The 22,806-nt window shown below is 62.3% G+C and overlaps 2 protein-coding genes across 5 annotated transcripts in view; both read right to left on the bottom strand.

Moving 5' to 3' along the window:
• PHF12 (PHD finger protein 12) overlaps window positions 1-4,729 on the bottom strand; it is a 33,004-nt gene extending 28,275 nt beyond the window's left edge. The window contains exons 1-2 of the mRNA XM_056354680.1: window positions 4,303-4,729; window positions 3,824-4,005 (exon numbers count right to left, since the gene is read on the bottom strand). Coding sequence (XP_056210655.1) covers window positions 3,824-4,005; window positions 4,303-4,368 — 248 coding nt within the window. The 5' untranslated portion in view covers window positions 4,369-4,729. The remainder of the gene's footprint in view (window positions 1-3,823; window positions 4,006-4,302) is intronic.
• Window positions 4,730-5,324: 595 nt separating this feature from the next.
• SEZ6 (seizure related 6 homolog) lies at window positions 5,325-20,984 on the bottom strand. 4 transcript variants are annotated; one of them, XM_056354472.1, is made up of 17 exons: window positions 20,814-20,984; window positions 12,191-12,766; window positions 11,985-12,118; window positions 10,905-11,097; window positions 10,384-10,569; window positions 10,150-10,318; window positions 9,552-9,718; window positions 9,275-9,469; window positions 8,706-8,844; window positions 8,415-8,611; window positions 8,144-8,338; window positions 7,869-8,060; window positions 7,590-7,787; window positions 7,454-7,492; window positions 7,221-7,341; window positions 7,036-7,138; window positions 5,325-6,159 (listed from the first exon to the last, which is right to left on the bottom strand). In XM_056354472.1, the coding sequence occupies exons 1-17, from the start codon at window positions 20,878-20,880 to the stop codon at window positions 6,127-6,129; spliced, it is 2,904 nt and encodes a 967-aa protein (XP_056210447.1). In that variant the 5' UTR covers window positions 20,881-20,984; the 3' UTR covers window positions 5,325-6,126. The 4 variants fall into 4 exon arrangements, with proteins under 4 accessions (XP_056210447.1, XP_056210527.1, XP_056210278.1 ...); XM_056354552.1 differs by having other exon boundaries at window positions 5,325-6,143; window positions 20,814-20,983; XM_056354303.1 differs by lacking the exon at window positions 5,325-6,159 and adding an exon at window positions 6,166-6,884.
• Window positions 20,985-22,806: the final 1,822 nt, after the last annotated feature.

Here is a 22,806-nt window from a genome sequence, read left to right as displayed (position 1 = left end):
TTTTAAAAAAAAAAAAAAAAAAAGAAGAAAAAACAAACACAAAACTGTTCTGTGTTAGTTCTCCCTCCTGTTGTCACTCCCCTCCCCCAACTTGTTAACTAAACTTTCCTCTCCCAGGGATCTTTCTAATCCTTCAGCGATGCCGTAATGAATTTGCAACATCAGTCACTTTACAAACCGACTTCAACATGAATCAAGTTTACCACGAGCTCATGAAAATACAGAGAATTCGAACAATCACATAGCCAGAAGGAGGATATAAACGGGGAAGAACAGAAGTAGTACAGGAAAATTGGTTTTCAATCATGTAAAGGAGCGTATACCATTCCCAAGGGCCTGGGTTACGGCAGAACAAAAATTCATGCTGCACCATTACCCGAAGCAGCAGATTATGGGCAAACAACATAACCAAAAGCAGACTTACGAGCTACAAGTCCTATGTTCCATTTTTCAAGAATGATTAAGGACAGAAAAAAATATCTCTGTAAATTCAAACCTGAAGACAGTCACCTGACTATGATATTAACCCAAGTATGTTGAAACTAAGTATCTGGTAGGGATTTTGTACTTTCCTGTATCCCTCCCACCAAGCCAGTTTGTCTGCAGCCAGGCTGGTAATCCTCCTGGTCCACAGACTCTTTTGAGAGTACCTGTAGGAGTTTTACGCTGAACTAGTGATTCTGAAACGGAGTTGTGAGAAGAGCTGACACCCTGACAGATGAATTGGGAAGCCACTTCCACCCACATTAATTCAGGAGAGCAGTCGTTCTACAGTGTATCATCAAAGCCTGTTATTTACCGTCAGAGATGTGTAATACTACCAGCCTTGGAAAGTTTTGGGGGTTCTGGCCACTGAGCACCTTCTGTTTTCTGCAGAAGACAACAGGTTGAGGTACTAGATTGAAGTTAAGCAAACTGCTGAAGTTTGAGAACCGCAGACTTACCTAACGAAGCCAGCTTTCTCACGACAGATTTAAACAACACTATACAGAAGAGCCTTCTCTGCACAGGAAGAAACAAAACCAGTTTATGGGCCACTAAGCTGGGTTAACTCCTGGGTTTGTCTCCAGCCTACTGTGTGACTTGGGCTGATCACACCCTTGCCATTCATTTTCTTTTATGATATGGCTTCTCCTATACAGCTTTCATCAACTCATTACAAACTCCAGACCAATTAAGAGCTGCTCTTTTTTTTTGGGGGGGGTGGGGGTGGTGGTGTGTTTTTTTTTCTCTATATTGATATTAAATGCAGCCTGGTACTAAAACTGACAATAAATATTTAAAGAACAGGTAAGCTGTCGACACAATTGAGCTAGTATGCCTCAGCAGAATATTTAAACTGCTATTCAAATGACTTAAAATGAGCATTGCATTACAGCTGCTATTCTTTAAATTTAAAAAAGGGAGGTAGGAAGGAAGTTGCAAGTGCTGCCTGTATGCCTAAGTTTATATCCAGAATGGAAGTTTACTTTAAGCAAGATCAGAAGGTAAAGGAAACAAAACATGAAAACAAAACCTGAGCATCCCTTCGAGACAGCCTGGTTCACCTGAAGGCCTTGGCTGAGCGACAGACAGAGGTCCACGAGCAGGGAAGCAGAACTGGACCCAAGCGGGAGGTCTTTAGGCAAAGCTTATCCAGCAGTGTGCCCTCTGTGCTGCTCCAGACCATGCCACCTCCTGCAGCAGGGTCTAGGCTACTGTGAAAACCATCACCTGAGACACACCGCAGGGAAGGCAACAAATGAAATGAGAAAGTGCAATCTCAACAGCCCCTTCCATTTCTGTTTTGAGGGGTGATTAGTTAGCCAAAGGTTATTTTTTTAAAAAATAATTATAATTCAACTAACTTAAGTACAGCCAAAGCTTTACAGGTATCTGATTTACATGAGCTTCCCACCCACTAACTACAATAAACTTGCCAAACTAAAAGCCATGAAATTTAGCCAAATCTAGCCATGCACAAAGCAGTCTCATTTATGGATAGGTTTAACTAGGATTCAGAGTCAACAAGGAAACTCTCTAGCATTAATCACAGCTCTTCCATCTCAAAATGTGAAGTTCTAACCATTGCTCCAGTCTCACTAAGAGAAGACTCAGGATGTGTTTGGCAGCATCTGAAGGCAAGTGCCAAGTTTTAAGCAACTATGCCCAACGGAAGAAAAAAAATAACCAACACCCTTAAATTAAAGCCCATCAGGAAAGCTGGACAAAAAAAACACCCTAGTAATTAGTGTCCTCCTAATAAATATTAGAAGATCTGCACTACCACCAGTAGCACTTCCTCAGGGCAGGAGGAATGATGTCATGGCTGCACACTACAGCATTGTCGGGTTCGTCTGGCTACACGCTGCTAACGGGACACTCCCTACAGAACTGTGACCGCACAGTCAGTTTTCCTGGTATCAGCAATCAGTTTAATAAGTGTTCAGAGACCTGCAATTAGCATACAAACACAGTATAACCACCAAGCAAAAGAAGAAAGAAAAAAACAACAGGAAAAAAAAGCAAAGAGGAGACAGCTGTAACAGGGTGGCAAACAAAGCTCCAAAGCATGAAAGAGAGAAAGGAATGTGCTTAAAAAATCTCCCCTAAGGAAGAATACTCTGTACGCCCGAGCTCCAGCTGTTTGACTTGCCCCACTCCCTCCTCCATTATCCACTCTGGCTGCGCTAATTTAACACAAACCGCCTGCCTGCGTCAACTGTTGAAGGGGAGATTCGGGTAAGGCGGCCTCAGATGCGTCTGGGCTCCCGGTGCAGAAAGGCAAAAACTTCGGGGCAGAAAGTTCAGGTGCCTTTGGCGGGTCGCTTTGTGCAGACAGCGGAGGAAGCTGCAAGGGAAGGCAGCCAGAGTCCTTCCCCGCTGCAGCCTCTACCGACTAGAGCTTTGCAACCGCCTCCACATGCACCTCGACTCCCACAAGACACCCAGATTTGCATGCAGAGAGATCTGCCTTCATCAACAAAGCCACACAACTCTCAGCAATAGGACCTGACTGCCCCCAGTTCACGGCAGTCACTGCCACGGACGAGACAAGCAGATCTGAAGAGTCAGGAGGAAGGAAAAAAAGGAGGGAAAGAAATAAACCCAGCCAATTTTAAAGTCTAGAGGCCTGGATTTCCACAGGGAAGGTATTTTCACGTTTGAGATACTGGGGGAGCGCTGCAAGGGTTTGGAAGTCATATATGCAGCCAAAATGGCGCTGAGAATAAAAATATAATTTAAAGGAAGGTCGCCATATTGTAAACAGTGAGGCACGGAGACACAGAGACAGCAACCTCCATTATTCCCAGCAGCTGCAGCAGCACGGAAGCGCTGGGAACGTCAGGCCTGGTGCGGAGACGCCACCACCGCTTCCCCCTGCTCTGGCCAGGACCCTCCTGAGTCTCCCCCCCCCCCGCCCCCTCCCGGCAAGCAACACCCCCCTGGAGAGGGGTGAGGAGGGGAAGTTATCTGCTCGGGGGTGGGGGTGGGGTGGAAGGCCGGGCAGGGGCAGCACCAAGGCAGCCAGGCCGCGCAGGCAGCCAGCGGCCTCGCTCCTCCTCTCGGCCGCTGCTCAGCACAAAAAGAAAGGCGGGTGGCGGATGCCCACCCCCCAGAGAAAGCAGCGAGGGGGGTCTTTTCACCTCGGCCGTGTGGATTAGCCTCGGGCGGAGGGGGGGGGGGAGATGGACCCCAATGGAATCTGTACCTCCTTTTTGTTCCTGCCTGCTCCGCCCGGCCCCACGTCCCCCCCCTGCCCGGGTAAGGCAGGGAGCTAACGGGAGGCGGGAGGCGCTGGAGGGAAGGTGCAGACGCGGAGGGAGGCAGCGCCGAGCCTTACCAGCACTGGAGGTGGAAAGCGGCGGGGCAGTGGTCGCAGCACAGCAGATCCCCTCCTTCCTTGCAACTATCGCAGCTATCGTGGTTAGTGGCCCTGCCACTTCGCCTGGGCTCCTTCTCGGGCCTCCTGCTCTTCTTTTCCCCATCTTCGCTCTTGGGGGGAGCCAGGAGGGCTTGGATTTGCTGCACAGGCACAGACAGACAGAGGGCTCTGAGGGGCTGCGACGGACCCTGACCCCAGCGCCCTGCTCCGAGCCGCCCGCCCTGGGGACGGCGGCCCCGGCCCGGCCGGGGGGGGGCCCCGACCCGCCCCGCCCGCCGGCCCCGTGTCCGGGAGGGCCTCTCCCGGGGATTGGGCGAGCCGCCGCCGTCCCTCCGCGCTTCCTTGTATGGCCACGGGGCTCGGGGGGGGTCCCTCGCCATTTTGCAGCCCCGCGGCCTCCCCGGTCAGGCCTCCCCCCCCCCGCGGCCCGGCCTCACCTCCATGAGCCCCCCGGAGGTGTCCAGGTCGTAAACGATCGTCTTGGTCTCCATCTTCTCCCACATTCATCCAGCCCGGTAGCGGCCCCGAGAGCCCCCCCCCGGCGAGAGGGAGCGAAGCGGGGGGGGGGGGGGGGGGGGGGGGTGCGTGTGTGTCTGTGTGTGCGGGGGGGGGGCGGCCCCTCAGCGGCGGCTGCTCCGCGGCGAGGAGGGGGCGGCGGCGGGGCCTAGCCCACGGGCCGCTGCGCTTTGCCTGTCGCCCTCCTCCTCCAGCCGGGCCCGGGGGCGGCTGCGGGGAGCCCCGCGCCCGCTGCCATGCCGCGCAAGGGGGGAGGGAGGGGGCGGCGCGGCCCCGCGCCCGCCGCCGCCGCGCACGCACCACACACCGCCTGCGCCGACGCTCAGGGCCCCGCCGCCGCCGCGCCGCCCGCGCATGCGCAGGCCGCGCCCCGCCGCCGGCACACACACACACACACACCGCCCCCCCCGCGCACGCTCCCCACGGCGCGCAGGCGCGGCCCCGCGCCGCCTCGCGCTCGCGGCCCTGGCGCGGCGGGGAGGGGAGGGGGGGGAGGGGGCGGGCACAGCCGGCGATACCGCGCAGGCGCGGCTAGCCCCGCCCTCCCCGCTCCCGGCTGGCCCCGCCCCTTTCCCGCGCAGGCGCGCCGGGGCGCGAGAGGGGCGAGGCGAAGGAGGGCGGCGCGCAGGCGCGTGGCTGCCGTCACGTTCCGGGGCCGCGGGAGGCCGGGGGGGGGGAAGCGCGGGCGCTGGTGACGTCGCCACGCAGGGCGGGGCGGTGAGGCCCGCCCGCCGGCAGGGGGCGCGCGGCGAGCGGTGCGCCGGGGCGGGGGGTCCTGCTCGTGACGTCACCTCCGCGGAGGCCACGCCTCTTAAAGCGGTACTGCCCCCCGCGGGAGGCGGGAATGGCACAGGGGTGCTGTTGGGGGCTCCACGGCCACCGGGGGCGGGGGCAGCGCACCCCTCTCCGGGCTGCCCCGCCCTGCTGAGGAAGACACCACCGCTTCTTCTAAAACACCAGTTTTTATTAATGAAACAACCAAAAGATGGAGGGGGGTGCCCGCTCCAGGCCGGGGGGGGGGCGGCTGGGGCCGGGACCGGGCCCATCAGCCCGGGCGGGGGGCAAAGCCATGCCCGCTGCCGCCCGCCGTCACCCCGGGCTGGCACCCTGCTGGGGCACCGGGCCGGTGGCCGGGGGGGGGCACCCCAGGGAGGGTGAAGCAAGCCGGGGGGGGCCGGGGGCGCGCAGCATGCTCGGGGCACGGGGGGGACACACGTGCCTGCGTGGCAGCAGTGGGAGACACGGGGGTGCGGGGGGGCAGACCCTGTGCTGGGGGTGGGTGAAGGGTAGGGGGCACCTCCATAGCCACACAAGGACACCCCCCCCAAGGGGGCTTTGCAGGGCATCCCGCTGCCCCCTCCCCGCTGCAGCCCCGGGGAGCCCTGTCCTCAGCTGGGGGTCCCCACAGCCCCGCTCCCCCTGCCTGGGTCCCCACCTCCGTCACGGGGCCAGGGGGCAGGATGAGGCCTGGGGACCCCCGCCGGCTCAGCACCCCAGGAGTCCAGGGCAGGGGGGCAGCGGGGCTCAGACCGACCCCACCGGGGTCCAGGTGGGTTAGGGGTGGCAGGGGGGTGGCTGGTGCCCGGGTCGCTCCCACCGAGTGCTTGATTTGAACCTCCCCGGGAGAGGTGGGCCCGGGCCGTGGCGGGGGGCTGGCGGGCACGGGGGTGCCGGTGGGCCCGGGGAGGCCCGGGTGGTGTGGCTGCAGCGCCCAGCTCCACGCTGCCCACGCCTAGATGGACACCTCATACTCCCTCGTGTCCTGCAAAGAAAACAGACTGCGAGGGGTTGGACACTCGGCGGTGCCACGGGGTGCCTGGGACAGGGACCGGGCATCTCCCACCCCACAGGGCCCTGGGCCCATGTGTGGTCCTTGGGTGGGTGTCCCACCCCATGTGTGGTCCCTTGGTGGGTGTCCTGCCCCATGTGTGGTCCCTGGATGGGTGCTGCAGATGGTGAGCGGTCCCTGGATGGTTGTCCATCCTGTGAACAGTCCCTGAATGGATATTCCATCCCATGCGTGGTCCCTAGATGGCTGTCCCAGCTGATGTTGTGGTCCCTGGATAAATGTCGTATCCTGTGTGTGGCCCCTGGATGCATGTCCTATATAATGCATGGTTCCTAGGATGGATGCCCCAGCTGATGTGTGGTCTCTGGATGCATGTCCCATCCTGTGTGTGGTCCCTGGATGGATGTCCCATCCCATGTGTGGTCTCTGGTTGCATGTCTCATCCTGTGTGTGATGTGGTCCCTGGTTGCATGTCCCATCCCACAAACGGTCCCTGGATGGATGTCCCATCCCATGTGTGGTCTCTGGTTGCATGTCTCATCCTGTGTGTGATGTGGCCCCTGCGTGGATGTCCCATCCCACAAACGGTCCCTGGATGGATGTCCCATCCCATGTGCAATCTCTGGTTGCATGTTCCATCCTGTGCGTGCTCCCTGGATGGATGTCCATCATGTGAGTGGTCTCTGGATGGGTATTCCATCCCATGTGTGGTCCCTGGATGGATGTCCTAGCTAACGCATGGTCCTGGGGATGCGCAACCCCATCCCACACATGTCCCACCTCATGTGCAGCCCCTGGCCCACATGGCCAGTGCCACGCAGGGTCCCTGGGCCACAGCTGGGGGGGCACAGTGGCCAGTACTTACTCCTGTCTCGTAGGTGGGGTTGTCGAATGCCGACTCCACGGTGATATGGTCATAGGGGTGGGAGCCAGCGAGGGGCAGCTGCAGGGCTGGCTTCCCCTGGAGCCTGTGGGGAGAGGGCAGTTGGGGTGGGAAGCTGGGGGTCCGTGGGGACCCTGTGAGGTGATGGGGGTCACTCAGCCACTCACTTGGAGAAGTAGAGGTAAATGCCTCCGATGAGCAGGGCCACCACCAGTATGGGCAGGAAGACAGCGATGGCGACGTTGGTGCCCTCCAGCCCCGTCCCCGAGGGCACGGCCTTGGCCACAGCTACCCGGGACAGTTGGGGGCTCACTGAGGGGTCACCCCACATGGGCTGCACCCCTGGGTGCCCACCGGCACCCCGGCACCCCAGGTCGCCCCTGCAAACCCTTGCCCTTACCATCCAGGTTGCGGTTGCTGTAAAAGTCATCATAGGAAGCTGGAAGGGGGTGGAAGAAAGAAGCCGGCATCAGCGGTGAGAAGTGGGGTGTCGAGCAGTGCTGGTGGGGTGCTGGGGTGGGGGGGGGTCCTCTCACCCGCCTTGCAGATGGGAGGTGAGCCGCTCCAGCGCGAGGGGTGCCCGGGCAGGCAGCGCAGGCTGCCCTCGCCCAGCAGTGCCCGGCCAGCAGTGCAGGAGAAGCGCAAGGTGGCTCCAGCCGGGTACAGCCGCCACTCGGGGCTCTGCCGCCCGCCCGCCGGCACGCCGGGGTTGTGGCAGGGCTCGTAGGTCTCCGCTGCAGGTCGAGGGAACGGTGGCATCAGCACCCACCACTGGCTTTTAGGGGGACATGCCTGGGAAGGGGTACCTGACTCACGGATGCACTTGGGGAGACGGTCACTCCACTTGGGTCCCCCTGCAGCGCGGTCGTGGCAGGTGAGGGTCCCAGCACCCGCCAGGATGTAGCCCTTGTCGCAGACATACTGCACAGTGGCTCCCACTGGGAATTTAGGGCTGGAGACCACCCTGCGGCTGTGCTCAGCATCCCCGGGGTCCCGGCAGGAGGTCACTGTGGGTGGGAGGGACCGGTGGTGATGGTGGCTGCTGGGGACATGCCGCAGGGCAGGGGGATTGCCAGTGGGCACCACTCACCCCGCTCGCAGGTGGGCAGGTCACCGCTCCACGTCAGGTCCCAGTGGCACATCAGGAGGTCGGTGCCAGCCAGTTGGAAGCCAGGGTAGCAATGGTAGGTGACCACGGTGCCATGGAGCAGCTCCGGCTGCGAGGACGTCTTCCAGCCGTTGGCAATGTCTGGCAGCTCAGGGCAGGTGTCGTTACGGGGGACCTCTGTGGGGATGGCGGTGTGAGCGGGGTGGCAGAGACACCGGGGACACCAATGGTGCCATCCCACCGTGGGGCTCACCGGAGAAATGGATGACAAAGCCCTGCTGGTAGCCAAAGGCACCGGTGCCAGGGTCAGACTGGAACTGGACGGTGACATCGGCAGTGGAGGCGTAGAGCTTGAAACGGCCGCGGGTGCCCGTGTACTGGCCCAGGATGCGGGCTGTCAGGTCGTCCCCATCGTAGAAGGTCAGCACGTCCCCCATCCCCAGCCGCAGCCTGGGGCAGCGGGGCCGTGAGGATGTTGGTTGCATGCCCCCCCCCCCCCCCCCATTCCCCTGTCCCCATCCCCCGTGGCTGTCCCCGCACTCACACGCGGACATCCAGCATGATGCGCTTGTCCTCCTCCACGTGCAGCCCCCAGATGCAGTCCTGGCCCTTGCCGTATGCCTCCGGCCAGTTGGGTGACAGCACCACACCGGCCGTGTCCGTCAGCTCCCCACTGCACACCGCTGTGGATGCACGCTGGGCTTGGCGTCGCCGTGGGGGCACCCGGCACAGCACCCACCACCCAGTGCCCAGCACCCACTGCAGCCCCCCAGCTTCAGTGCCCTCCCCTCCATTGACTCCAGCTCAAACACACACCGTGGCATGGTGGATCCAGAATCCATTGTAGCCCATCCCTGTCTCCAACACTCACAGCAACCCCCAGCTCCAGCACCCACTTCAGCATCCCAACTCCATCCAACCCTTGTTGGCTCCAGCTCCCACCATGTCCCCTGGCTCCAGCACGCACCATGGCACAGTGGCTCCAACATCCTTCATGCCCCATCCCCAGCACCCACAGCAACACCCAGCTCCAGCACCCACAGCACCCCCCAGCTCTGGCACCTACTGAACCCCCAGCTCCAGCCCTCCCGGCCCCCCAGTCCTGGTGCCCACCGCGACACGCTGGCTCCGTCTCGTTCCACTGTGGGTCACTGGGGTCGACGCACTCGATGACGGTGGAGCCCTGCTCCAGCGTGTAGCCAGGGTCGCAGCTGAACTCCACTGTGGTGCCCACGGGGTACCGGGGGTCGCTGGCCGTGAAGTTCCCGTACTTGACAAAGGGCTCGTAGCAATGTCCCTGCTCAAAGGCTGCGGGCACAGGGGCGAAGGTCTGCAGGGGCCAGGCGGGCATGGGGCTGCCTGGGTGCCCCCCTACGCCCCAGCCCCATACCCTCATAGCGCAGTGCCATGCCTGCAGCGGCCCCGCTGCTGTCGGTGGTGAGCTCCACAAAGAAGTGGCGCCCGGTGCTGAGCAGCCCCTCAATGGGCAGGTACTCCACCTCGTAGGAGTCGTACACCGGCGGTGCCTCCACGTTGTTGCCGTTGCGGATAATGAGCCTGCCAATGCATAGCAGGGGCAGGGTGCTGTGCTGGCCATGGCCAACAGCACCCATCCTTGGGCATGGATGGTAGCACCCAGCCCCAGCCATGGCCAACAGCACCCATCCTTGGGCATAACAAATGGCACCCATCCTTGGGCATGATGAATGGCACCCACCCTTGGGCTTGGCCAATGGTATGTTCTTTGAACATGGCCAACAGCACCTATCCTTGACCATAGCCAATGGCCAGCAGTGCTCACACTTGGGCATGGCCAATGGCTCCCATCCTTGAACATGGCCAACAGCACCTATACTTGAATATGACCCATGGCACCCATCCATAGGCAAGGCCAATGGCACCCATCCTTGAACACAGCCCTGTGTCCGGTGTGGGGCTGCCCCGGGGTGCACCCACCCCCTCAATCCTGCCCCGCCATGGGGCCAAACCTGTCATCATCCTCTGCCAGTGAGACCTTCTCGAAATGGAGGTGCAGGCGGTGGCTGGCAGGCGCCTCCAGCAGCCAGTGGCATGTCAGGTTGTTGCTGTAGTTCCCAGGGAAGCCGGGCGAGACGATGCGTCCCACCGTGGCATTCCGGACCACCCCGCCACACGCCGCTGTGGGAGAGGGACCATCAGCAGCTGGCCATGCCGTGCCACATCCTCCCGGTGCCGGTGCTTACCGAGGCAGAGGGGCTCACGGGCGCTCCAGAAGGGCCGGGTGGCATTGCGGCAGGTGAGCCGGTGGGCACCTTGCAGCTGGTAGCCGGCAGCGCAGCGGAAGCGGGCATCCCCGCCGGGGTGCAGGCTGCTGACAGAGACCTCCCCGAAAGCCGGCCGTGCCGGGAAGGGGCAGCTCAGCAGGTAGGCTGGGGGCAGGTGGTGGTGTTACCGGGGGCAGACAGGGAACCAGACCCCCCACCAGGACCCCAGCCCACCCCTCACCCAGAACCTGCCTCCCCAGCCCCCTGGGTGCTGCAGGGCTGGGTGACGCGGTGCTGATGGCTGCCAGTAATGATGCTAAATGAGCCCATGATTGCTCACACCAATTAGCTCTCTGCTGATGTTCTCTGCCGGGTCTGTGCCCACTTAACTGGCCAGCGGCGTAACACCCCCATGCATGGCCACGCTGCAAATTAGAGCCGTGCTGGGAGCCCTGGGGGGTACCAGGGGGTCCATGCCAGCGCTGGGTGCTGCCCCGTACCTTGGTAGTGGAAGCGGTAGGAGCCGGGGCTGGGGGGCCGGGGGCTCTGGAAGCGGAGGGTGAGGAGGTTGGCAGGGCTGCGGATGACCTGGCCCCGCAGCAGGAAGGACTCATTGGCCAGGAGGGTGGGCTCCAGGCCCCCCGTGCTCTCCACCGTCAGTGTCTCCCCCTCCACCAGGCTGATGTTGTGTACCTGTGGGGTATGGCCAGGTGTCACCGCCCCGGCACTGCCCTGGCACGCGGCTGGGAGCTGGCTCCCCGGCAGTTTGCCCATGGTCGATAGCGCACTGAAGCCTGTCTGCGCAGGACAGCGCCTTTCAAACGTGGTTACCAGCACCATAAATCATCCCGCCACGCCAGGAGCAGCAGGACCCAGCCGGTGGCTCCGCTGAAGTGTCACGGCACAGCCGGGCCCACGCCAACAACCCTGCCGCCAGCCAGGCGTGCGCCGCAGCCCTCTGGAGCAATTTGCTATTAATGATGTTAATTAAGCAATGCTGTAGCGATGAGCAGCGGCACCGGTGAGCGCTGCTGTGTGAGCTGGAGGAGTGGGGGCTGACCACAGAGCCGGTGCTGCTGGCTCACCACCGGAGCCGTGCATGGCCCTGTGGTGGCTGAGGGGGTGGGCTGGGCAGTGGGGGAGGGAGGGGCACACGGCCATGTGCCACTGATGAGACCAGCACGTGGCCTCAGCACCATAGGAGTGGCGCCAGCCGCTGTTCCTGGCAGATGGGCGCTACGTTTTCCTGGCTCTGCCCCACCGCGTTGCACCCGCTGGCATTGCTTGCACCTCCATCGGTGCTTCATTAATTAAGTCCTGCATCGCTGCTTCTGCTGTGGGTGCCAGCCATGGCAGCCGGGGGACACAGAGTATCCTGGGGCATCCCACCAGCCCATGCACCTGCATCCCTGCCCCAGGGCCTGAGGGCAGGTGATGCCCTGAGCCAGCTCTGCTGGCTTGGGGACATGGGGACAGTGACAAGGACAGGGACAAGACCGTGTGTTTGCTGCACCCCGCACAGCCCCACAGCTTCCCTGCGGGCACTTGGCACCCCGCTCCACACAGAGTCCCTGGCTCACCTTGAGCTCCACACCATAGCCAGGGTAGACGGTGACGGTGTAGGTACAGTCCAGGCTGCCATCGTAGGGGACACCGGCCAGCTCCGGGGACACCAGCCAGCCCTCAGGGCCTGCCAGCGTCCGGTTGCAGGGGACTGGTGACAGAGGAGACCCCAGCTCAGCCCTGTGTCACCCCAGCTCCCCCTAGCTCCCTGTCCAGCGCTCACCTGGACCCTGCAGTGTGGTGACAGTGGTGGTGGTGATGGTGGAGGTGGTGGTGGTCCCCTCCTCATCCCCGGGGACCATGGTGGTCCCAGCGCGGGGTCCCAGGGATGTGCTAGGGGTGGCGGGTGCCTGGCTGGAAGATGCAGGACCCGACTCCAGCACCCCGGCGGGGGACCATGAAGGGTCAGCACCTGGCACAGCCCCCCACGCCTCCCCCCACAGCCCCGGGCGCCCTGCCGGGGTGGTCAGCGGGTCAGTGGGGAAGGCAGCCCTGGGCAGGGCGGGGGTGCGTGGTGGGGGCTCGGGGGCTGGGGGGCCAGGGGCTGGCTCGAGGGCGCTGGCAGGCAGGAGGGGGCCAGGGCCAGCAGGCAGGAATGGTGCCTGGCCCAGGTAGTCCTTCTTCAGGAAGGCTTCGTGCAGCAGGTCCTCCAGCAGCGGGTGGTGGTTGAGGAGCTTCAGCGTGGGTGCTGTGCTCACGAAGCGAGCCTCCGCCTCCCGCTCCGCCGGTGTGGGCAGTGCCGTCGGCTCCCCCTCGGCCTCAGCGCTCTCCCCAGCCTTCCTTGCCAGCCCATTGAAGCCTGGGGGGAAGAGAGAGCATGGAGTGCTGGGGACCCATGGACCAATGCTGCATCATAGACTGATGCTGCACCAGGGCCTGATGCTTCATTCTGGACTGGCGATGCACCATGGACGGATGCTGCATCGTTCACTGATGCAGCACTGGGGAACCGATGCTTCATCACACACCAATGCTGTGCCTGATGTGGCACCCAGGACCAGCCTCTGGACATGGACTGGTGCTGTGCCAGGTACAGATGCAGCTCTGGGGACTGGTACCACACTGGGGAGCAATGCTGGTGCGGTGCCACAGACCTGTGCTGCGCTAGGGACTGATGCTGCACTGGAGTCCAACGCTTCACCATGGACCAACACTTCACCACAGGCCAGTGCCGCCTTGAGGACTAATGCTTCCCTGCACAACAATACTGCACCAAAACCAGGGTGGCAAACAACTGCAGTGACCCCATGCAATGAGACCCTGCCACATCTCGCCCCAGGATACCCTTCACGGGGCAGCCCTGGCAATTAAGCCCTGGCTAATTAATGTACAGCTGCAGCTTGTGCCACATTAAGGGGTGCCCATCCCTCCCGTGACGCAGCCCTGGTGGCACCAGCCCTGGGGTTGGGTGTCCCTGGTTACAGCTTGTCCCTCTCTACAGAGGTGGCTGTCCCATGCCAAGGGTCCCCTGGGAGCCCACATCCCTGTGGTGCAGACATGCAGGTGATTGCCATGTCTGCCGTGACTGGCTGCACAGGGGGCACCACTGGAGCCTGAACATTGGGACCCTGCTCCAGGCCACCAGTGCAGTGAGTTCTGTGAGAGCTCAGCTTCTCTCCACCCACCCACCAGCCAGGTCATCCCCAGGCAATGCCAGTCTGCTGTGGGCCCCCTCCCCACTGATGCTCCCCACCTCCAACTCGCAGCCCCAAGGCCCCCCCTCCCACCACAGCCCCGTGGCCCTCATGTGCATTAATCCCTGAGCAAATCCCTGCTGTGCCCAGCCCAGCCATTTACAGCCTTCAGATCTAAAAAGAAAAAAAAAAAATTAATCAGCCCTAATGAGCCACCCAGCATCTCTTCCCACTGGATCCAGCACTGCGCAATCCTCTCTCCCGGGGGGCACAGCTCCCCAGCCCTGCTGTGCCACAGCAGGGGGGATGCCATGGTGGCAGGGATGCCATTGCAGCACCCAGCATCCCTCTGTGGCCTGATGCAAGATGTGAGGCCACAGCAGCGCGTGGGCATGTCTCACCACCGTGCACAGGTGCTGATGACATGATACTGCCAATTACCAGGTAATTATACCAATCCGTAGCAGGGCAGGGCCCCGCGAAGATTAATTACTCTGCGACTGCTGCTTTTAAGGGACTATTAAGAGACATTAACTTGGGTGAGCAGTGGTGGAGGGGAGCCGCTGGGTGCTGGCAGGCATCCCCAGCACCCCCCCACCCACCCTGTGTCCCCACCGCTTCCCTGCCATCCCGGGACAGTGATAATGCCCTGGGCACAGTGGCAAGGTGAGCAGGCAAGCACCTGGCCGCACCAACTCCGAAAGGTTCACTTGCCCCCCAGCAAGGCCAGAATTATTTTTTAATAGGATCCATTTATTAGAACATAAAAGTTAATGAGTTTATACTGAAGGGCGCCAAAATCTCTTTTAGGCTTTAATAGCAGATTAGTGCTCGGGGTTGGGCCCTGTGCTGCCACAGCTGCAGCAAAGGCTGAGGCAGAGATGCCCACCTCAGCCCCCTGCACCTCCCTGCCCCTGGCATCTTGGCTGCTTGGGGTGCTGGGGAGCACAGCAGTCCCCATCGGGGTTGCCAGGTGGAGTCAGACCCCACAGCAAGGCTCCTACAGCAGGTCCCATGTGGATGCTGTAGCACCCTGGGCTGGGTAGTACCTAGGCACTAGGCACTGCCCTGGGCTCTGCATGGTGTTCTGGGGACCACGGGATGCCCCTGGCACTGAGAGATGTTCTGGGTACTATGGGATGCTCCCAGTACCAGGGCATGCTCTGGGTACCACAGGATCCCTCTGGCACTTGGGGGATGCTCTGGGTACCGCAGGATCCCCCTGGCACTGGAAGATGCTCTGGGTACCACACGATGCTCCCGGTGCCGAGGGATGCTCAAGAACTAGGGATGCTCTTGGCCCTTGGGGGTTGCAGGGTGCTCAGGGCACTGTAGGAAGGCAGCTGGGTGCCCAGATGTTGCCACCTGTGCCCAGATGTTGCCACCTATGCCCCTCATGCACCACAGGTTTAGAGCCTCCACCTACCACAGACATCTCTAAGCAGCTTATCTACAGTGCTGCAGCTGCATCCCTCCCACGTCCCCAGGGTCATCAAGGGTTGGTGACAGGGGACTCTGCTACCCAACACCCAGCCCTCCAGGCCCTGGCACCTAGCAGGGACCACCCAGGGCTCAGGGTGGGCACAGACCCCTGCAAAGGGACTTTCGAGTCCCCACTAGCCGGGTGCCTGTTGGGGCCCCTCAGCATGCGTGGCACGTGCTCACGGCCGCACTGGGCCAGGGTCCTAATCCTTCACATTGGTTTTGCTGGGCGGGAGTCTATTAATGGGAGCCAGGGAGATGCCGGAGACTAATCCGGCTGCGGCGTGTGGCTGGCCCCCCGGCAGGAATCAATGCCGCCTGCTGTCGCAAATAAATAAATAAGGCGGGACGCGGCTGCCCAGGGAGCACCGATCGATGCTGCCCACCGAGAAAGCAATGACAGCACCCAGCTCGGTGGAGGCGATGGAGCAGGGCCCCCGGCTGCCCCGGGAGCATCGCAACCCCTTTGCACAGCAGTGCTCTGTGGCTCAGTTTCCCGTCTGGCCACAGCCTGGCCAGGCGGGAGGCGCAGGCTGCTGAGTCCCTGGTGCATCGCAGGGACAGGGGTTGGGGCTCGCAGGAGTCCAGGTTTATTTTCCAATTTAAAATCCAATCTGGCTTTGCCCCCACAGCCAGAGCCAGCAGCTGTGATGAATGAGCTGTCAGGCAGCCAGTGCCACACTTGCCTATCCATGGCCCTCAGTGCCCCCAGCGCCCCCAGCCCCTGCAGTGGGTGCAGGAGGGGGGACGTGCCTGGTTGATGCCAGATCCCCATCTCTGTCCCTTGCGCAGGCAGGGAATGAGGGTGGGCACAGGCTGTGGGTGGGCAGGTGTAGGCAGCATGAGAGGACAGGCAGTGTCAGGATGCAGGCAGGCATGGGTGGGTGGTGTAAGAGTGCAGGCAGGGCAGGGTGGGCACAGGCAGCGAGTGGGCAGGTAGGTGCGAGCAGAAGTGGGTGGGTGGGCGCAGGCAGGTGCACACAGACAGCGTGAGGGTGCAGGCAGGGGTGGGTGGGTGCAGGCAGGGCTGTGCAGCCTGCTCCCTGCATCACCCAGCTGACACCACTGCCATGCAGCCAAATGGTGAGCCACACACCCCGCTGGCACCAGCTGGCACCTCATTGCCACCTCTGCTGGCATCCACGTTCTGCCGCCCCATGGCCACCTCCACCCCAGCACCGCCAGTGAGCCCAGGAGCCCACGGCCAAGCTGAGGCTGCCAGAGCAGCTGGGGTGGGGGGCACCCAAGGGGCTGCCCCCGTGCCTGGGGACACTGCTGGCAAGTGCAGCCACCAACCCTGGCAGCGACCGGAGGAGCTCAGCTTTAATATTCATGGTGGCGCTGGCGGGGAAGCATTTGACCTTGTATGTTTTGCGATTCTCCTTGAATTGAACAGTCATTTACCCGCTGACACATGTCACATGTCACCGCAACCGGTTCCCTGGAGCATCACGGCAGCGGTGGCTGAGCCCCGGCTGACACACCAAACGCCAAGCCCCGAGCATCACCGACACCGCAGGGGCACGAGGGCAGAGCCCAGTGGGCACTGGGCTGCCCATCCCTGGGATTTTCCTCCCTTCCCACCCAGTGGGTGCCGCGGGGTGCCAGCAGTGCCCCTGTCCCCTCCTCGCCGCCCATGGCCCGTGTAATCCCACTTCCCCCGCTCTCCCTGCGGAGCTAATGCATTTGTACAGCAATTTCCCTGAGCGGCGGCGGTGATAAATTGCATGTCTGCTGCTATTTCGGACCCAAACGCTGGAGTCATGTGGTGCCGTGTCCCCCCTCCCTGTGCTGGCAGCTCCCAAATCAACCCTCCCCCACGACCTGCCTCAGGATCACCTGTGACAGAGCCCCCACTTCCAGGCAACACCCACTCTGTGCCACCCTGGGGTGCCCACAGCGAGGGTGCCAGCCCCCATGGGGGTCTGTGCCAGCTCTGGTCTCTACCCCGAAGCAGCACAGCTCACCCCCCTGGCACACCCATGGTAGAAGAGGGGGTACCCAGCCCATGGGACACCTCTGGGTGCTGGGCGGGCCTGCCCACGTTGGGGCAGGAGGCAGGCAGGGAGACAGGAGCCATGCTGCCCTCCCAGCTCCCCTTCCCTCCGCCCGCTGCCAGTGACAGTAATTGAAATCCGGTTGCGGGAGGCAAGCGAGAGCTGCTCGTCGGGCTCTGTGTTGGGCTGCTCAGCCATGTCATCCTCCCCGCAGACACCATTCCCTCCCAGCGGGTGGGAAGCAAGGAGCATCACTGTCTGCTCCCACCACAGCCAGCATCCCACCTGCCCCCAGCACCTGCCTTTGCTCCCCTGGGAATTCAACATGAGCATCCCCTCGCCAACAACCCCCACACCCTGCCCTGCCACTGCTCTTCGTGTAGGATGAACCATCCAGTTCTGGAAGCCACCAAGGGCTGATGCTACAGCCACATCCCACTGCCTGTTGCCATCCCCCATGGCAGCTGGGGACCACTGGAACCTGCTCTGCCTGGGCATCACCCCCACACATCGCCCAGCGCCGACTGAACTGGCATTTCAAGCACCTCTCTCTATTTTCGCAGGGTCACAGCAGCGCTATTGTGGGTGATTAATATTTGATCCCTTCAGCACAGCTCGTTACTGCATTTAAATTATATATGTAATAATCCCTGCTGGCATGGTGACCATGCAGGCTGGCTCCTGCCACTTCTCCCACAGGCTGAGGATCAAGCGCATCCCCAACCTCATCCAGGGGGACCCTCCGACACCTCGGATGACATGACGAGTGGTGCTGGGTCTTAGCGCAGGGCAAGCCAGGCAGATGGAGACACCCCAGCTGCCTCCGGCAGGCCCAGACAGCCCCTTTGCCCACCCAAGGATGCCTGTGGCAGGAGAGGTGCTGGTGCCCTGGTTGGCCCTGTCTCCCTGGCAGCTGGAGGAAGGGATGCTGCCGGAAGAAGGGATGCTGCCATTCCCGAGCTGCTGCCTACAACTGGAGGGAATCCATTACCTCCCTGGTTATAGGCAGCTTTCAAAAGCAATCTTTCAATTGTGCACATTTAAAGAATTGATTGGAGGTGAAATTATCCTCTCCCGCCAGAGCCGCTGGAGACACAACTTCATCGGCCTCCCCTGGGGACTGCCTGTGCTTGTGGGGGGCCTGGCAGCCTGGGGGCAGCCCCCACCCCGGCACAGGGCTGCACACAGGGAGACACAGCCCTGGGGAGCCCCGTGCCAGTCTGGGGCTCCAACCACCAGCATGGGGCAGGTGCCCCCCCACTGCTCCACACCATGCCTGGGGGTGCCCTTGTTGGGCTCTTGCCCAGGCTCCTTTGCACCCCATTTCCCCCCTGTGTTCCTGCTGCTCTGGCTCTGCCTGGTGGCTGCACAAAGCCTGGGGCTGGTGGCCCTGCCCAGCACAAAACCGCACGCCAAATTGGTCCCCACTGACACTAAACGGCAGCCAGTTCTGCAGTGACCAGGGGGACGGTGGGGGCAGTGGCCCAGCCTGCGCCCTGCATCCCCACAGGGCAGCCCTGCCCTCCCATCCTCTAGCTTAAGAGCATTATCCAGATAATCCTGGCCTGGCGGCACGGCAGCGTGGCGGTGATGAACTCCTCTGAGGCACGCAGGGGATGAGCACACATGCCATTAATTACTGTAACAGATGCCTGCTTCCTTCCTCGGCCCCCTGCTCGCAGAGAGACCCTGAGCAGCACCCACATCCCCAGAGATGTCATGTCCCCAAGATGCACCATCCCCCATGGGCACGGTGCAGCCAGCTGATGCTGGATGGTGTGACACTGCTTACGGGGGCACCACCAGACCCTGTGCTCCCTGCCACAGCACACACTGCTCCCAGCTACCCCAGGCTGCCACGACCCCGAATTACAAGGAGCTGCCTTCAGCCTGGCAAAGGTGATCCCCCACAAAAAGCCAGGCCTGCCATGACTTTGGGGAGCTGGGGAGAGGGGGTATGGTGGGTGGAGCCATGCCCAGCACCGTCCCCCTCAGTTGCACCAGTACCGTGGGGTCCAGGCCCTGCTTTCTGCTGGGACAAACCCACCCCTGTGTGCATCGGGGGCTGGTGCAGCCCCGTGGCTGGGACAGACCTGCAGGTCACCACACAGGGTGGCAGGAGAGACAGGATCAGCCCTGCACTGCCACCACCCAGGGGCATTGCCAATCCCCTCAGCCTGGGTGAGGGTTCCAAGACCCTCATGCCCATGTCCCCCCAGACCCATGACACATCCCTACCATGCACAGGCCCATTGATGCCAAGTCAAGGCCATGGTGACACTGTTACATGAAAATGGGGGTGCTGGGCTGGGAGCCCTACCTGATGGGGGACCGGGAGTGGGTGGGTGAGCCATGGGCAGCTCTCAGCACATGGAGGGGGACAGGGTGGATGGGACGCCACAGCTCCCAGCCCTGGGAAGAGCTTGGCACCTGCCAGGGCATCCCTACCTCTAACACTCTGGGAAATACACATGCAGAGTTTAATTAACTTTATTGATATTCAGAAATTAGGGGACTGACTAGAGGTAATTGCTCATTAGAAATCATTAAACTGACAACGGTAAGCACCAGCCTCCCTTGGGGGAAGCCTGCCCTGCCCAGGGCCTTGCTCCCAGGACAGGGACCCCCCCCCCGCCTCCAGCCTCAACACCCCTTGGCAGGGCAGGAGATGGGGGTGCCATGGCCTTGCCCCACTTGCTGCCCTGCAGAGAGTCTCCCTATAGACCCCTCCCAAACAAGAGGGCTGTGGCAGCAGCCCCAGGCGGCAGAACGAGACAGGAATAGCAGCGGGCACAGGGCCACGGCGCCTGTCCCCGGCTGGGCTCGGCTGCCAGATGGGGAGTTTATGTAACTCCCTGCACGGCTGCTGCCTGCAGCTTGGCTGCGCCGAGTGGGCAGCCTGCATCCCACTGCCCGCATCCCGCTGGAGCCAGCGGGGCCGCAGCCCTGCCCACCCCTCGCCCTGGGCATGCTGCCCACCATTGTCATGGCTGCGATGGATTGGGGCGCCCCAAACCCCGGCAGGTTCCCCGTCCTGGTTTTTGGGGCAGCAGAGCCGCAAGGCGTCGAGGCAGCCCATGCCCCATGGGTGGCAGAGCTAAGGAGCTGAGCTGGGTGTTGGCTGCTCTCCTTGGGAAGGACCAACACCCACCGCCCCCGTATCTCCTCCACACCCTCCCCGGAGCCGGGGGGGGTCACCCCAAGCCAGCCAGCGCAGGGGGGAAGAGCCCAATGCCCCCACCTCCGCGGTGGGGACCACACCAAGACACTGGCTCGCAGCCCACCACCAGCCATAGCCAGCCGGGGGTGGCTCCAAGGGCTCGGCGGCCGGGGCAGCGGGTCCCATCGGGCGGCGCCGTGCCTGCCCAGCCCCCGGTGCAGCGCTACCCCCCGCCCCCAGCGCCGGTAATACTGGCAGAGGGGCTGTCACCGGAGCCCGCCGGGGGCGGCGTTGCACCAGCCCGGCTGCAAACCGCTCTGCGCGCCCCCGGCAGCTCCCGCTCCTCTCGCCACCGGGGCGGGGGGAGGGGGGGTAACGGGGAAGGGGGCGCGATTCTCGCTTCACCGGGGGGGGATGCCCCTGCCGCACCGGGGGCGAGCGCAAGTTGGCAAAGTTTGGCGGCGACGGAGCGGGGCTGGGGCTAGCGGTACCGAGGGTGGTTGGTGTGTATGTGCGGGGGGTGGGGTGGGGGTGGGGGGTGACCGGGGGTGTCGGCGCGGCGCCGGCGCTTACCGTGGGCCGGTGCGCGGAGCAGCGCGGCGAGGAGCGGCAGCAGCAGGGCGGGCGGCGGCGAGCCCATGGCCGGCGGCGGTCAGCACCGCGGACAGCTCCGCTGCGGGCACGGCCGCGCCGCAACGCTCCGAGTGCGGCGCCCGCCAATCCCGGGGCCGGGGGGGCCCTCCCCGCCGTAATGCTCCGAGCGCGGCGCCCGCCAATCCCGCGGCCGGGAAGGGGGCTCCTCCCTGTCACTCCCCCCCCCCCCTGCAACTACACGGCGCCGTAACTCTTCGAGTGCGGCGCCGGAAAATGCTGAGAGTTGAAGGCTGGGGGAGGGGGGAATCTCCGGTCCACCGCCAACACCGGCAACCTTGCGCGCCGGGGAGCCACCGAGAGCGGTGGGAAAGCTCCCCAGCGCCCATCCCATCATATCCTGCTACCCCCCCCCCCCCCCCCCCGCCATGCTGCACCCTCCAGGACACTCGCCCCAGCCACACACAGCCCCCAGCCCCAGGGACCACCCTGCTGCCCTTTCCCATCCCTAAATACCCCCATGGGGGCTGGGCTGATCATCCCCCGAGCAGGGAAACCTGGGCCTGGGGCAGCGCCCGCAGCTGGGCACGGCACAGAGGGGGGCCCTTAGGCGAGAGGCTGAGACCCACCCTGCAGCCCCCCAGCTCGGGGTCCAGCTCCTGGGGAAGGGCTGGGTGGTGGGGGCAGCCAGCCCTGCAGCAGGCAGATGGCATTGGCACCAGCACCGAGCAGCTCTGCGCTGGCTGCCAGACGGCTCTTGAGTGTGTTAAAAATAAAAGAAAAATAATAAAAAAAACCCAACCAGCTCTTTGTTTAATAACCCCCTCCCTGTCTCCGCGAAAGCCCAGATGGCTTCGCCTCTCCGTGTCGATGCCGTGCGCGGCACAGATCCCCCGCAGCCTGGCCAGCCCTGGCTGCAAACATGGCCCACGCAACCATCACCGGGTGGGTTTTTATTTTTAATCCCAGGCCCTGCTTTGCCGACACACACCGCTCCTGCCACGGAGAACAGCAAACCATGTGCTGCATGGCTTGGCGCAGGGAGAAGAGACCAGTGGCCAGCCCCATGGCATGGTCCGTGCCCCACCAGCCCCACAGCTGTGGCGGGGGTTGGGCAGTGATGCTGTGGTCCTTCTCGCCCCGGCGAGCTGTGGCGGGGGCAGGGGGCAGCTGGCGCTCCCGCAAAGCACTTTGAGTGCTAAACCCAAAACTTTGATCTGCTGGTAGCTTCATCAATGTTTAATGCACCAAAGCCCTGGCAGGGTTTAGAAGATGAGCATTTTGAGGCCAAATTGAAGTTTCTAATATTATGATATTAAAACAATTTTAATCCACCTGACGCTTCCCCAGGCACGTACCTGGACTGCTAATGAGGGGCTGCCTTTGGTGGCTGTTGGTTTTGTCATAAAGCAAACAAGCCCTTTGCAGATGCCTTCAAATCATGAGAGATGGTGAGGGCCAGGGAGGTAAACGGGGACGAGCCCAGCCGGAGCTGGCACGCCGCAGCCAGGTGGGGAGGGTGCCCTGCTCCCCACAGCCACGCAGCTTCAGCTCCCCGGGGAGCAATGCTGCTCCCTAATTCTTTTGTAAGTGCTGATTTACAGTTGCTGGAGTATGAGGCCGATGCAGCCTGGCATGAAGCGCTTGTACAGCTGATGATGGGCTTTTGGAAACTTCAGCTGCCAACCCAGTGTGCGGTGAGTGCAGCGGGTGCAATGGGTGTAGCGGGTGCAGCAGGTGCAATGGGTGCAATGGGTGTAGTGGGTGCAATAGGTGCAATAGGTGCAGAGGGTGCAGTGGGTGCAATGGGTGCAATGGGTGTAGTGGGTGCAATGGGTGCAATAGATGCAGAGGGTGCAGTGGGTGCAATGGGTGCAAGTAGGTGCAGTGGGTGCAATGGGTACAGCAGGTGCAGTGGGTGCAGTGGGTGCAATGGGTGCAAGTAGGTGCAGTGGGTGCAATGGGTACAGCAGGT

This window comes from Falco biarmicus, chromosome 1 (genome assembly GCF_023638135.1).
Source record: "Falco biarmicus isolate bFalBia1 chromosome 1, bFalBia1.pri, whole genome shotgun sequence".
In the NCBI taxonomy this organism is placed as follows: Eukaryota; Metazoa; Chordata; class Aves; order Falconiformes; family Falconidae; genus Falco; species Falco biarmicus.
This window is presented reverse-complemented; position numbering and strand designations above follow the sequence as displayed.

What these genes read in the sequence shown, in the direction of transcription:
- SEZ6 (XM_056354303.1), bottom strand. Translation starts at nt 20,880, where the DNA reads ATGGGCTCGCCGCCGCCCGCCCTGCTGCTGCCGCTCCTCGCCGCGCTG. An exon ending in GCTCCGCGCACCGGCCCACG is followed by an intron (nt 12,767 to 20,813) that starts GTAAGCGCCGGC and finishes TCTTCCCCCCAG; the next exon opens with GCTTCAATGGGCTGGCAAGG. An exon ending in CCTGCCCACCTGCGAGCGGG is followed by an intron (nt 8,061 to 8,143) that starts GTGAGTGGTGCC and finishes TCCCACCCACAG; the next exon opens with TGACCTCCTGCCGGGACCCC.